Source organism: Nothobranchius furzeri, chromosome 4, assembly GCF_043380555.1.
Source record: "Nothobranchius furzeri strain GRZ-AD chromosome 4, NfurGRZ-RIMD1, whole genome shotgun sequence".
In the NCBI taxonomy this organism is placed as follows: domain Eukaryota; kingdom Metazoa; phylum Chordata; class Actinopteri; order Cyprinodontiformes; family Nothobranchiidae; genus Nothobranchius; species Nothobranchius furzeri.
Window position 1 is genome coordinate 68,424,661 of NC_091744.1, and position 12,256 is coordinate 68,436,916.

Here is a 12,256-nt window from a genome sequence, read left to right on the forward strand (position 1 = left end):
CGTTACGTGGCTACAGTTGGACTCTCTTTACCTTAGCTTCTTCTTCTTGAGCTTTTTTAACAATCGCCTGGAGCTGCAGCTCCCTCTTAAACTCGGCGTGCAGCAGCTTTTCGTCCATCATCCGCCGACGCTGCTCCAACAACTCTTCTTTCCACTTCCGCACGTCCTTCTCCTACAGAAAGGGACGGGTGAGGAGCGTTGAAAAGGAGGGAATGTACAATAGATTTTGAAAGACAAAACAAGATGGTCATATTTTTTTCTTTCTACCCTCTCCTGTATGACCATGTGTAGATTCATGAAAATAAACACCACTGTATGAATTTATGTGGCTAACCCAGTTTATTCTACGACCCACTCATCTGCTATGACGAAGTATGAAAACAAACTTCATGAAAGCTGTAGATTTTGGCTAGAGGCCTCTCTCATGAGTGGCTGTGGCCAGATGGCCTGGATATGACAGCAGAGGTTTATAATATTAAGTGATTTTATCGGGCAGCGTGCTGAAAGACGCTCTCGTTGGATGCCAGGCTGAGCTGAGCTTGAGTGGAGTTTCTTTAGGGTTGCTGTCTGTCAGGTCAGCATAGCTTACTCACCCTCTCCATGAGCTTTTGCAATTTGAGAGTCTTTTCTTCACGAAGTTTGTCCCTCAGCTGCTGCGCCTTGAGTTGCTTCTCCTCGTGTTTCTTCTTTGACTCTGCAATGGTTCTGGTAAAAACGGGAAAATAAATCTGTTTACCATCACTCCATCAGTAATGTGCAGAACGTGTATTAAATCCCACTTGGTGCTAAAAGTCTGTTTGACATTCTGGGTGGCAAAATGTCTTCAACATAACCAGAAAAGTCCAGCTGTTTTCAGCTAAAACTCTCAGGGTGATCATGTCCAGGATGACTGAGTCTACACCTACAAGCTGCAGCAGCGATTCAGTCAGAAGGAAAACTGAAACTTAAAGAGCAAGCCACTCCCAAATCTACTTTTTTTGCCGATAAACTATATAAATGAGTGTCTAATCGTGCTGTAGACTCATTTAGTCAATAATTTGGCACTTAAGTGCATCTTAGTTCAAATTTAAATATTCTGCCTAAAACTGTCAGTGTTGCATCCTATTCAGGTAAAAACTGCACTACATTTGAATTTAAATCTGTCATCGCTATTAGTTAAGAGGTACACTATGACGTTAGCTAGTACCATATGATATCACAATGCCATCGTAAGCCTGTGTGTGTGTATTTGTTAGCGGCTCTGCCCTCTCGATCTGCCAGGCAACAGCATTTGTTGCATTTTTCAAACAGGAGGTGGAGTAAAGCCTGGGGCACACTGAAGACAGACGTGCCGTGCTGTCATTTTAAAAAGAAGCCATTATAGTTACTGAGAGTGGCTACACGGGGAGCGCAACGCCGCATCCTAGAAGCGCCGGTCTGCGCCGAGGCGCTGAAGATAAGCGCGGCTGTTTTCAACATTGTGGAGTACTTAACAGACATTACAATGTGGAACGGCTTTATGGCAAAACACAACCATCTTAAAACATTCTAATAGCATACTTATCCATTTTTTATTAATTAGAGACAAAACACGATGGCAAGTTTGATTACGTAAAAACAAAGAAATCACTTTCCGCTTCCTGTTCTCAAGTCCCGCGTGATGTTGTGACCATCACACGACTTTCCATGAAGCGCTCAGCAGTGCGGCGCTTCCTGTGTGACCATTGGAATTCCCAAAATTGCGGGCTTGACACTCTGGTAGGGGGTGACTTACTCTTTAAACATATTTAAAACATTAAAATTCCATCCATCCATCCATTTTCATCCGCTTATCCGAAGTCGGGTCACAGGGGCAGTAGCCTAAGGCAAGAGGCCCAGACTTCCCTCTCCCCAGCCACTTGGGCCAGCTTCTCCGGGGGAATCCCAAGGCATTCCCTGGCCAGGGGAGAGACATAGTCCCTCCACCGTGTCCTGGGTCTACCTTTAGGCCTCCTCCCGGTTGGACGTGGCTGGAAAACCTCACCAGGGAGGCGTCCAGGAGGCATCCTGACCAGATGCCCGAGCCACCTCAACAGGCAACATTAAAATTCTCAGACTAAATTGTAAAAAATATGTTATTAAAGGATGTTATTAAAATGTAATATAGTTAATTATCGGTATTGGTCTCACTCAAAAAATGACAAGTCTGAGGTCTAGCTTTTGAGTTTTTTGTTTGACGCAATTGGCCTAGCTTAAATAAAGTGTACTTTGCACAAATAATGTTTACAGTTGATAGAAGATAAGTGATTATACCCAAAACTTGTTCTGTTTTTCTTTTTTTTTTTTTTTGAGAGGGGAGACCACACATATGTTGATATGAGTTTATATTGGAAATTAAGAGTTAGACCATATCAGAATATCAGATTTGAATGAAAAAGCGATATGGGATATCTCTAGTTTAAACTCTACTTTAAAAGAACTTTTTCACAACAGCAGAGTTAAAAAAAATAAAATCGACAGGTGTAAAAACTACTAAGCTAAAAGGTACCTTTTGCGTGATGGTGAGGATAGTTTTTCATGCATATGGATCCCATGTCCAGGAGGCCTAGAAGGTTCTTCTTCCACCATGTCACCCCAGGAGGTACTCTGACGCCACGACTCCCGAGCTGCAGTACACACACCAAAAAATGTAAGGCTGTAATGTGAGTGTTGGCTTTCCAAAAATAAGCATTAGATGTCCTCCATACCATCAAAATCAGCCAACATTTCGCTCCAATCCATATTCCCACTGTAACTTCCACCACTGATGCCACCCTGTAGTAAAGTTATGATACTTTAAGTCAATTCCCAATAAAGGAAAAAAACATGAAAGTCATATATAGATAAGAAAAAAGAGAATTCATCAAACATCAAGTAAAACTGAGCGTGGCTGATCTTACAGAGAAGTAACTTTCGTTGTCAGTTTCCAAGTCATTATTTTCCGCTTGAATCTCTCTGGTCAGCTGCTCTTCCTCGGCAATGGCGCTGGCGATGGCCTCTTCATTGGCTTTCTCCAGTCGGTCAGCCAGCTCCTCTTTCTTGGCCAGGACTTCTGCCATGGACTGAGGCTGAACACAGATTCAGTCATGAAAGAGCACATGAGATGTTATTCAAACCACCACACTGTCCAAGCAGCCGGAATATAACAGAGTGCTTGTGTGTGTGTAGGGATTCATAAAAAATCATCAACTTCAATTTGTACCACACAACCACCACAAGACACAACATGCAGGACACATTTACAGTGAGGATGAGGAGATATTGGTAAGGAAGGAGGCTACTGCTCTCAGAAACGGTTTAAAGAACTTTTTAACGCTGCAATAATCAGGAAAATACTCAATAATATAAAATAAAATTTGATCATTTAGGGAGGTTGTATTTATTTGTCATACGTGTTTCAGTGGAATTTAAAGAGCAAGTCACCCCCAAATCACATTTTTTTTGCTGATAAACTATATAAAGGAGTGTCTAATCGTGCTGCAGACACGTGTAGTCAATAATTTGGCAGTTCAGTGCATCTTGGTTAAAATTCAAATATTCTGCCTAAAACTGTCAGTGTTGCGCCGTCGTCAGGGAAAAATTCTGCACTGCATTTGAATTTAAATCTGCCACCGCTATTGGATAAGAGGTATGCTATGATGTCATCTGGTACATTATGATGTCATTATGCCACTGTGAGCCTGTGTGTGTGTATTTGTTAGCGGCTCCGCCCTCTCGGTCTGCCAAGCAACAGCATTTGTTGCATTTTTCAAACATGAAGTGGGAGTGAAGTAAGTTTCTTGTAGGGGGTGACTTGCTCTTTAACTAATAAAAATAAACCCTTCTTATATTAACATCCTTTATATTACTCCAAAATAACTTTCTGACGTAAGCTAGCTTTAAATATTGCACAGTGGGCAAAAAAAATAAATTACCTAAAAAACACTTTCGATTTCCATTTTGTTTTTTCCTGAACTTATTTGTTAACAAATGTGAGTGATTACTTTTGGGGTAACACACTAGCAACACTCAGCTGAGTACAAAGTCCATCTAGTCACAGCTATTCTTAACAGTGAATGCTGCTATAACAACATTACACGGAGCTATGCGGCCCTGCCTGCACATTTGGTCTGAAGGTTTCTTTAGACTGACTTTGTTTAGGCTTTGAATAGCCCTAGGGGGATCCCTACCCTCTCCACCATCCCCTCCCTCCGCCCCTCCATCTCTCAGCACTCACAGTGGAAAGCTCTGTGGGGTCCAGCACGCTCTCCAGTTTCACCGGTGCCATGGGAGTCTCAGCCTGTCCTGCAGCAGATGTTGCCATGCCCTGTGATGCGCCCCCCTCGGCCTCGGCATCCCCACAGGCCACCGGAGTACCGAGCCCACCCGTCTGGTGTGGGTCTACGGATGCTGTAATGGGCGGAGATGTGACCGGCTCTGATATGGTAATGTCTGTGGGGAGGGCTGCCGCATTGGACTGGGTGCACTCTGGGGCTTGGGATGGAGTAAGGGATGTTATGGAGGGTTGCACATCTTCACAGGATGCGTCGACACACTGCTCTGAGGCTTGTGCACTCTCTGCTGGGGGCTGCACCAATCACACACCCACCCACACACACACACACACACACACACAAACACATGCAAACCCAATTAAAAACATGCATATTTCAAGCAGTTTGTGACAACATTTAAAAGAAATCCAAATTAAAATCAGATAAAAACACAAATCATGCAGGGAAACTGGCAATAACATGCTCTACAACATCCAGCTATGGTCAGCAGATTTGTATTTTTCACTTCAACTGAATGTTGTGACACACTTGTGTCAGGTGTCTTCAGCATTTATTTCAGGCCTTTCTGCCTCTAAGATGTCAGCACACAATCAATTGTTTCAAGGCTGATCTGCCCGTCTGGACAGCCTGCCTATTAATATCATGGAGCCAAAACAAAAACAAATGTGGCTGATAAAACTATCTAGAATTACACTGCTCCATGTGAATAATTGATATCCAGGAACTGTTCAGGCAGAAAGATGTCACAAGGTACTCAACATTAGTACCTCCATTATTTGTCCATTCTCTGGATGTTCGGCCTCCTTCAGGGGGGCTGGCTTCGCGGGGACTAGCTGTTCAGGATCGTGCTGGGTCTCGTTTGTGTTGAGGGGACGCTCAGGCCGCAGCTGCCGCTCTTCCTGTGGCGGTTGTCGTGACCAGTTGGACTTGACGAAGTCCTGTTTTGGAGCGTTGTGAGCCAGATTAGGACCGACCTTGGAAACCATGGTAGCAGAGCGAGGTTTGGCCGTGCGACCGCGCTGTACAGTTTCCCAGCCTTCTGCATCTTTTTTACCTGGAGACACATAATTCACTGTGTAAACAGGATAAAACCATGTTTTTTTTTTTTGTTTTGAGCATCCATGTGGGGTGGGATGTATGGGTCATTTCTTACTGGGTTTTTCTGCTGGGGATGCGGTCGGTTGACTCGAGCTTTGGGTGGCTTGAGTGCACTTTACTCTGTCTGCCCAGCTGGGACCAGTGTGGGAGAGCCGAGCTGCAGCCAGCGTTGATGGAGGACCACTGACCAAGAACACAGACAGACACACACACACACACACCATGCAATAGAATAAGCAAATGGTGGCATCCATCCTGCATACAAGCACAACTTTAAATTTGATTAAATCTCATTTCTGAGCAGCGACCACCGTGCTGCTGACTGTTGGAAACACTTCAGCCTGCTGAAGATAAGTCCATCTGCCCCACCCCAGTGAGCTCCACTCTCAGAAAGCATGCAACTGTATTGTACAACAGGCCTCTGTCATGATCAATATCCATTTCCTGCAGCATCAGATTTCAGAGCAGTGCACATATTGAACCAATGCTTCAGCAATCTTCAACCCACACTTTCGTCTACACCTTCCACTGATTTTGTGGCTGGAGAGTGGGAGACTCAACAAATTGCATTAAACAGAAGCTTCATCATCGGCAATTATCGGCTGCCTCGCAAGATATCATCTGCTCCTTGCAAGCTTTTAAACACCACGGAGCATGATGATGGATACTGGGAGGTCGACTATGGATTTACAAAAAAGCTGAAGGAGCTTACCCAAAGTTGAAGTTGCGCCGTGCACCCGGAGAAGGTGCTATTCTGTCTGAAGTGGGGCTTGGCATCACGTGACGTCCAGGAGACATCTTCCGCACCTCCCAGGCTAAAGAAGTGGGTCTGAACAAAGTCACACACCATGCATAACTTAAAACTAAACATGATTCACTGCAGCTAAACACACAGAAAGTTCACTTGCATATTTGACACCATCGATTAAATGTTTGGAATGAATAAAATTAGGTTTCACTTTGTCCTATTGATTAACAGGATGCTTTAAATCAACAAATAGGGAGGCGACACAGAATTAAATTTCTTTGTCAATTTATGGCTGCAGTGGCCACTGTGTTAAAGAGAACCCAATAAACTTGTGGATCGCTTTGAATTAAAGCCAAGACTATTGATTTGTTCCGTTTGTGACTCAAAGCCGGGGACCAGGCTACCACAGGGAGTGATTTAAAGCAGGAAAACGCCTCACCTGTTCTGGGCGTCCGTTTTCTCTAGCTTCTCTTGAAGCTGGATCCAGTCTATAAGAGCTTTGAAGTCCCGAACATAGTTGTCCAGCATCATCAACACCTCCTACACACAGTGTAATGAATACAAAAATGTAATAGTTAACTTATTTACAGATGAATATTAGGTATAAAATTGTTTCATCGTCAGTTAAAATGAAAAAGTTTGATAAAAAAATTAAAAGTCATAAAAGATAAACTATTGTGAATGTCCCTCATTCATCAACAAGATCCTGAGCTACTTAAAAGTCCTCCACTTGGGGCAGGACCTCATCCTTGAACCTGAAAAGTCATTCTAGCCTTTTTCGACTCAAGACCATGATCTTGGATTTGGAGGAGTTGATTTTCATCCCAGCTGCTTCACACTCTGCAGCAAACTGCTCAAGCAAAAGCTGGAGATCACAGTCTGATGAATCCTACAGGACCTTGTCATCTGCAAATAGCAGAGACCTGATCCTTAGGCCACCAGAACAGATAAGAAAAAGGGAGCTGGAGATTGATGAGCAGATAGGCGCTGCGTCTGCAGTGATGCAGGCGTTGTACCGGTCTGTCATGGTGAAAAGAGCTCAACTGGAAGGCAAAGCTCTCAATTTACCGGTCAATATATGTTCCAACCCTCATCTGTGGTCACGAGCTTTGGGTAGTGACCGAAAGAATGAGATCACAGATACAAGCAGACGAAATGAGTTCTCCACAGGGTGTCTGGGCTCTCCTTTAGAGATAGGGTAAGAAGCTCAGTAATCCGGGAGAGGCTCAGAGTAGATCCGCTGCTCCTCCACATCGAGAGGAGCCAGTTAAAGTGGCTCTGGCATCTGAAAGATGCCTCCCTGGTTAGGTTTTCTGGGCACTTCTAACTGATAGGAGACCTAAAGGAAAACCCAGGACCCACTCAGAGGGACTTTATTTCTCGGCTGGCCAGGGAATGCCTTAGTTTTCTTCCAGAAGAGCTGGCACAAGTGGCTGGGAAGAAAGAAGTCTGGGCTTCTCTGCTTAGGCTTCTGCCCCCGCGACCCGACTCAGAAAAAGCAGAGGAGAATGAATGGAGGGATGGCTAGATGGATGGATTTTGTGAATTTCAAACACCTACCCTCAGTCCACATTTGTTTGATTCATTTAAAATGACAAGGGGAACTCAGAGAGATGAATAGTTTATCTTGAAAGCAGAAGCTGTGTAAAAGTAAACACTTCACTGAAAGCCTTGAGGAAGAACAGAGAAGACCAATTTGTCACAAGAAAGGTCTATTATGTGCACGTGGACTGGGAAGCAATATTGGCTATGCAGAAGGAGTGGTCCCCCCCTCAGCGCTCTAATGAAACAGACATAGCTGATTGATGGGGAGCTTGAAGGGAGTGGTAATTGAGAGTAAAGCTTCACAGTGCTTTTAGTTAATAGACGAGTCAAGCCAGTGAAAGATGTGTCCAGCAGCGAGTCTTCTGGTCAACCGCAGCGACGGGCTGGTGTTTATTTGGTAATGAAGGCCGAGATGAGAGATGAACCAACACTAAACAAAAGCCACATCTACACAACTTTAGCTTGCCTATTGTTCAAAGGGCATATTGTTTAACCTTCAAGAGGTTTTGCCATAAAGTAAGGTATCCTGCCCCTCCATGAGGAGCAAAGCCACGTTCAGCTGAGGTGAAAGTTATTGACCTCAAATAAATAAACGTACTCTTCTGTATTTGTCCTTTTAACGAGTTCAGACCCAAACTAACGTATTTCAATTTATTTTTAAATTGCATGAAACCTTGGGGTCAGATTGGAATTCTGAGAACCTGTCCCACTTTTCCCTGAGTTGAGAAACCATCTGCATTAATAATAAAACGTATGATCCATTCTGCTAAGAGAATTATTCCCCTTTGAGAGGCTAAAAGTATAAAAAGATTTCCAACAGTAACAGCCTTGGCGGATACTTAGGCATCGCTTCCTGACGCCGATGATGATGTTAAGTTTTAAAGTGAAAAGTGGTGGTCTGTTTGTGTGAGAGTACACAACGAAGACTACCAACAGCCACACATGGGGATTGCGAATGAGGGCAATCAAAGCACTCTGCTTCCTCTCCAGATGACTTCATCATTTATCAGTGTCCATTAAGGCCAAGCTGGGTGGGATAGGGGATTATGTCCAGCACCCAGCTTCGTGCCCATTAGGCAGCATTAGTGTGTCGAGAGATAGAATAGAACGATAGAATAGCCTTTTATTGTCATTGTACAAAGTACAACGAAATTGGAGTGCCACTCTCATTGGTGCAAAATACAAAAAAAAATAAAAATAAAAATTTATATAAATATGAAAAATATTAAAAAAAAACACAGTCAAAGGGTGTACAAAAGCAGCCGAATAAATATAGTAACAATATACGGTGTACCATTTGTTATTGCACAAGACCAGTGTATATGTACACAGTTCCTCTCTACTTCTTTTTGTATTTATTTACAACGGTGATTGCCCTGGGAAAGAAGCTATTCCTGAATCCGTTTGTCCTAGTTTTGTGTGACCTGTATCTTCGACCTCACGGTAGCAGTTCAAACAGATGGTTGCTGGGGTGGGAGTAGTCCTTGATGATGTTGCCAGCTCTGCTGAGGTACCGAGAGTTTGCAATGTCCTCCAGGCTCGGCAGATAGCAGGCAATGGTCTTCTGGGCTGTATTTATGACCCTCTGCAGCACCTTCCTGTCTGCAACTGAGCACCTTGCATACGTTGTTATGCAGTACGCTAGGACGCTCTCTATGGTGGCTCTGTAAAATGTCACCAACAGCCTCTCCTCCAAGTTGTTCCTCCTGAGCACTCAAAGGAAGTGGAGACACTGCTGGGCCTTTTTTTTTACCACCACCGTGGTATTTGCAGTACAGGAGAGGTCATCGGATATCTGCACTCCCAGAAACCTCATGGAGTGTACCCTCTCCACACAGTTCCCGTGGATGTAAAGTAGGGCCGGGTCTGCTCTACCTTTCCTGAAGTCCAGTACAAGTTCTTTAGTTTTTGTGATGTTCACTTGAAGGTTGTTTACTGAGCACCATTTAGTCAGTATGTTGACCTCATCCCTGTAGTCCGACTCACCCCCCTTTGAGATAAGTCCAACCTCGGTGGTGACGTCTGCAAACTTTAAGATGGTGTTTGAGGGATGGGTCGGGGAGCAGTCGGATGTGTAGAGTGTAAACAATAGGGGACTCAGAACACATCCTTGTAAAGACCCGGTGCTGAGAGTGATGGTGTTGCACAGGTGGGGGCCGAGTCTGACAGACTGTGGTCTGTTTGTCAGGAAGTCCTTAATCCAGAGGCAAATGGAGGTACAAATCCCAAGTGAGACAGTTTCTGGACCAGGATCTCCGGGATGATGTAATTGAATGCTGAGCTGAAGTCCAAGAAGAGCATTCTCACGTAGCTTCCTCGGTGCTCCAGGTGACTCAGCGCAGTGTGGAGCGGTGATAGCATCCTCGATGGAAAGATTTGCCCTGTATGCAAATTGATGGGAGTCCAGAGTGGGAGGCAGACAGGTTCTGATGAGCACTTCATCACTACAGGCGTAAGTGCAATAGGCCTGTAGTCATTTGGGGATCAGCGGGTGCAACCACAACTCCGTGATAAGAATAATGCTGCAGTTCCGTGCAAAGCCCGTTGTGGCTATCTGTAGCTCCAGTTTGTCCATTTTATGGCTGATGGATCTGGCGTTAGACAGGAAAAGGCTCAGGAGTGCTGGCCGGTGAGGTTTACGTAGCCTATAACATCCGAGCCTGATCAGCACCCCCTCTTCTGTTTTCTTTCCCTCCGCTGCCTCCTGCGCTTGCTAGGCAGGCATACCATCCACGGAGACCCCGGCAGTCTCGCTATGTCCTCCGGGATGTTGTGTGTGTGCTGATATTTGCCAGAAACAGGCAACCTGAGGCTGAAACCTACGTCGATTATGTTCTGTCGGCTGTGATAGATGTTAGCGTTGCAGAAATTTTTAAATGGACACAGTTAAGATAATAAAAACAAGCACCAAACTGGAGAGCTAAGAGCCGCTGCACTCGTGCGCGCCACCATCTTGTCACCATTCGGTGGTATGAAAGAGGGGGGCAGAAAGAGAGAAACACACACCTTACAGGGAGCCTCACTGTGACAATGAACCATGCTGATCCCAATACAGGGAACTAGGCTACGGTGCGGACCACAGGGCACCACCAGAACCAAGTTGAACACAACTTATGTGGCAGAAGAGTCAATAGAAGAGGACAAGCAGAATGTTTAAGGAATGTCACAGGTACTGCTTTAAGAAAACAAAAGCCTACATGGACTTTAAAATGCACAATTGTGTCAAAGATGTGTTTAGGTTAGTCAAATCCTGCTTCAGAAAATGCTTAAAAAAACCAAAATAATAAATTTTTTAAAAACACTCAACTCGGGCATAAAATGTATTTAAGCAAATGTGCCTGCTGAGGGAGCTGCTGTGTTGACCCTCTCACCAACAAGCTCTCATCAAACCCCTCTGGCATGAGCTGAACCCAAGAATTTAATTGTAATGTGAGTTTGTAATAATCTCAATGGCACCCTCTAGTGTTCAAAAATCATAAGACATCCAGTTTCACCCCAAATTTCTGCACCATTCATAATGTGTCCCAAATTATCTTAAAGTTCATCAGGATAAGTTTGTTGCTGCTGCAAACACAAACCTTGCATTCTAGGACGCTCTGGTCAGATTCACATGTGACATAAATCTCATCCACCGCCCGACGCAGGTTCTCAAAGAGGAAGGCCCAGTACCGCGCTCGAAGGTCAACTTTGCGTGGCTGTCTGACTTTTGTGGGGCTCTTGTCAGACCCTTTGTCCAATGGAGATCCAGATGTGCCTTTACCTTCCACACCAGCATTCTGTGAACACATAGAGCCAATCAGAGCCAGACAGAAATGCAACAAACCTGCTTATATTTTCATTTGCTATATAAACCTAAAACATAACATTTTTAAAATGGACTTACACAGCAACACTGATACATTCAGTTTGTTTAAAATGTGAAGAGAAAGTAGGATGGACAAAAAAAATTACACAACATGCAAGTCAACAGAGCCCTCTAGTGGATTAAAGGGAAAAAAAGAACAACCTGTTTTTTATTCTTATGTTGTCCAGCATTGATCCTCTGTGACCTGGAATTGCCACTGGAGTTGCCTTTGGACTTTACTTTGTGAAAAAGATGTAGAAGAGAAGAAAGATTATATTCAGTTAATTATTAAATTAACCAAACTACCACTAAAGTAAACGTAATTCAAACAACACAAGATGTTCAAGACACCATAATAATAAAGATCACAAAAAGCTTAATTTAGAAGAATGACAATTTTATTAGAATGTGACTGCTAGGCCTTAACGAGCAAATTGCAGGTTAGACTCCCATGACTCAATGTTTAGAGAAACATAAGGTAAACTCGTTTAAACATTTTTTTTACACATACATGAATTATTCAGGCTTTTAAAGTCATTTTTGTGAGAAAGTTTTTTTTGGGGGGGCCAAACCAAGTGCCGTCAGCTGAGGGTGTCAGGGTAGCTTAATCCAGAGAAAACTATGGATTCTAATGTCAGCTCTGACAAAGAGGAAACTTAAAATGTTAATAAATTATACTTATGATGGACCAAAACTATAAAGTTATGAGTTAGCTGACAGAGAGAGAGAGACGCATGTCGTTCAGTTCTG

General features: G+C 43.9%; 1 protein-coding gene across 3 annotated transcripts in view; it reads right to left on the reverse strand.

Moving 5' to 3' along the window:
- The window catches only part of scaper (S-phase cyclin A-associated protein in the ER), a 79,250-nt gene that overhangs the window by 54,994 nt on the left and 12,000 nt on the right, over nt 1–12,256 (reverse strand). For 2 of the 3 annotated variants that reach the window (XM_015964475.3, XM_015964477.3), the window contains exons 3-14: nt 11,669–11,745; nt 11,241–11,438; nt 6,557–6,657; nt 6,082–6,198; nt 5,425–5,552; nt 5,039–5,325; nt 4,214–4,564; nt 2,898–3,065; nt 2,706–2,772; nt 2,507–2,624; nt 594–705; nt 32–172 (exon numbers count right to left, since the gene is read on the reverse strand). In XM_015964475.3, the coding sequence (XP_015819961.1) occupies nt 32–172; nt 594–705; nt 2,507–2,624; nt 2,706–2,772; nt 2,898–3,065; nt 4,214–4,564; nt 5,039–5,325; nt 5,425–5,552; nt 6,082–6,198; nt 6,557–6,657; nt 11,241–11,438; nt 11,669–11,745 (1,865 nt within the window). The remainder of the gene's footprint in view (nt 1–31; nt 173–593; nt 706–2,506; nt 2,625–2,705; nt 2,773–2,897; nt 3,066–4,213; nt 4,565–5,038; nt 5,326–5,424; nt 5,553–6,081; nt 6,199–6,556; nt 6,658–11,240; nt 11,439–11,668; nt 11,746–12,256) is intronic. The other variant, XM_015964478.3, reaches the window with a different exon arrangement.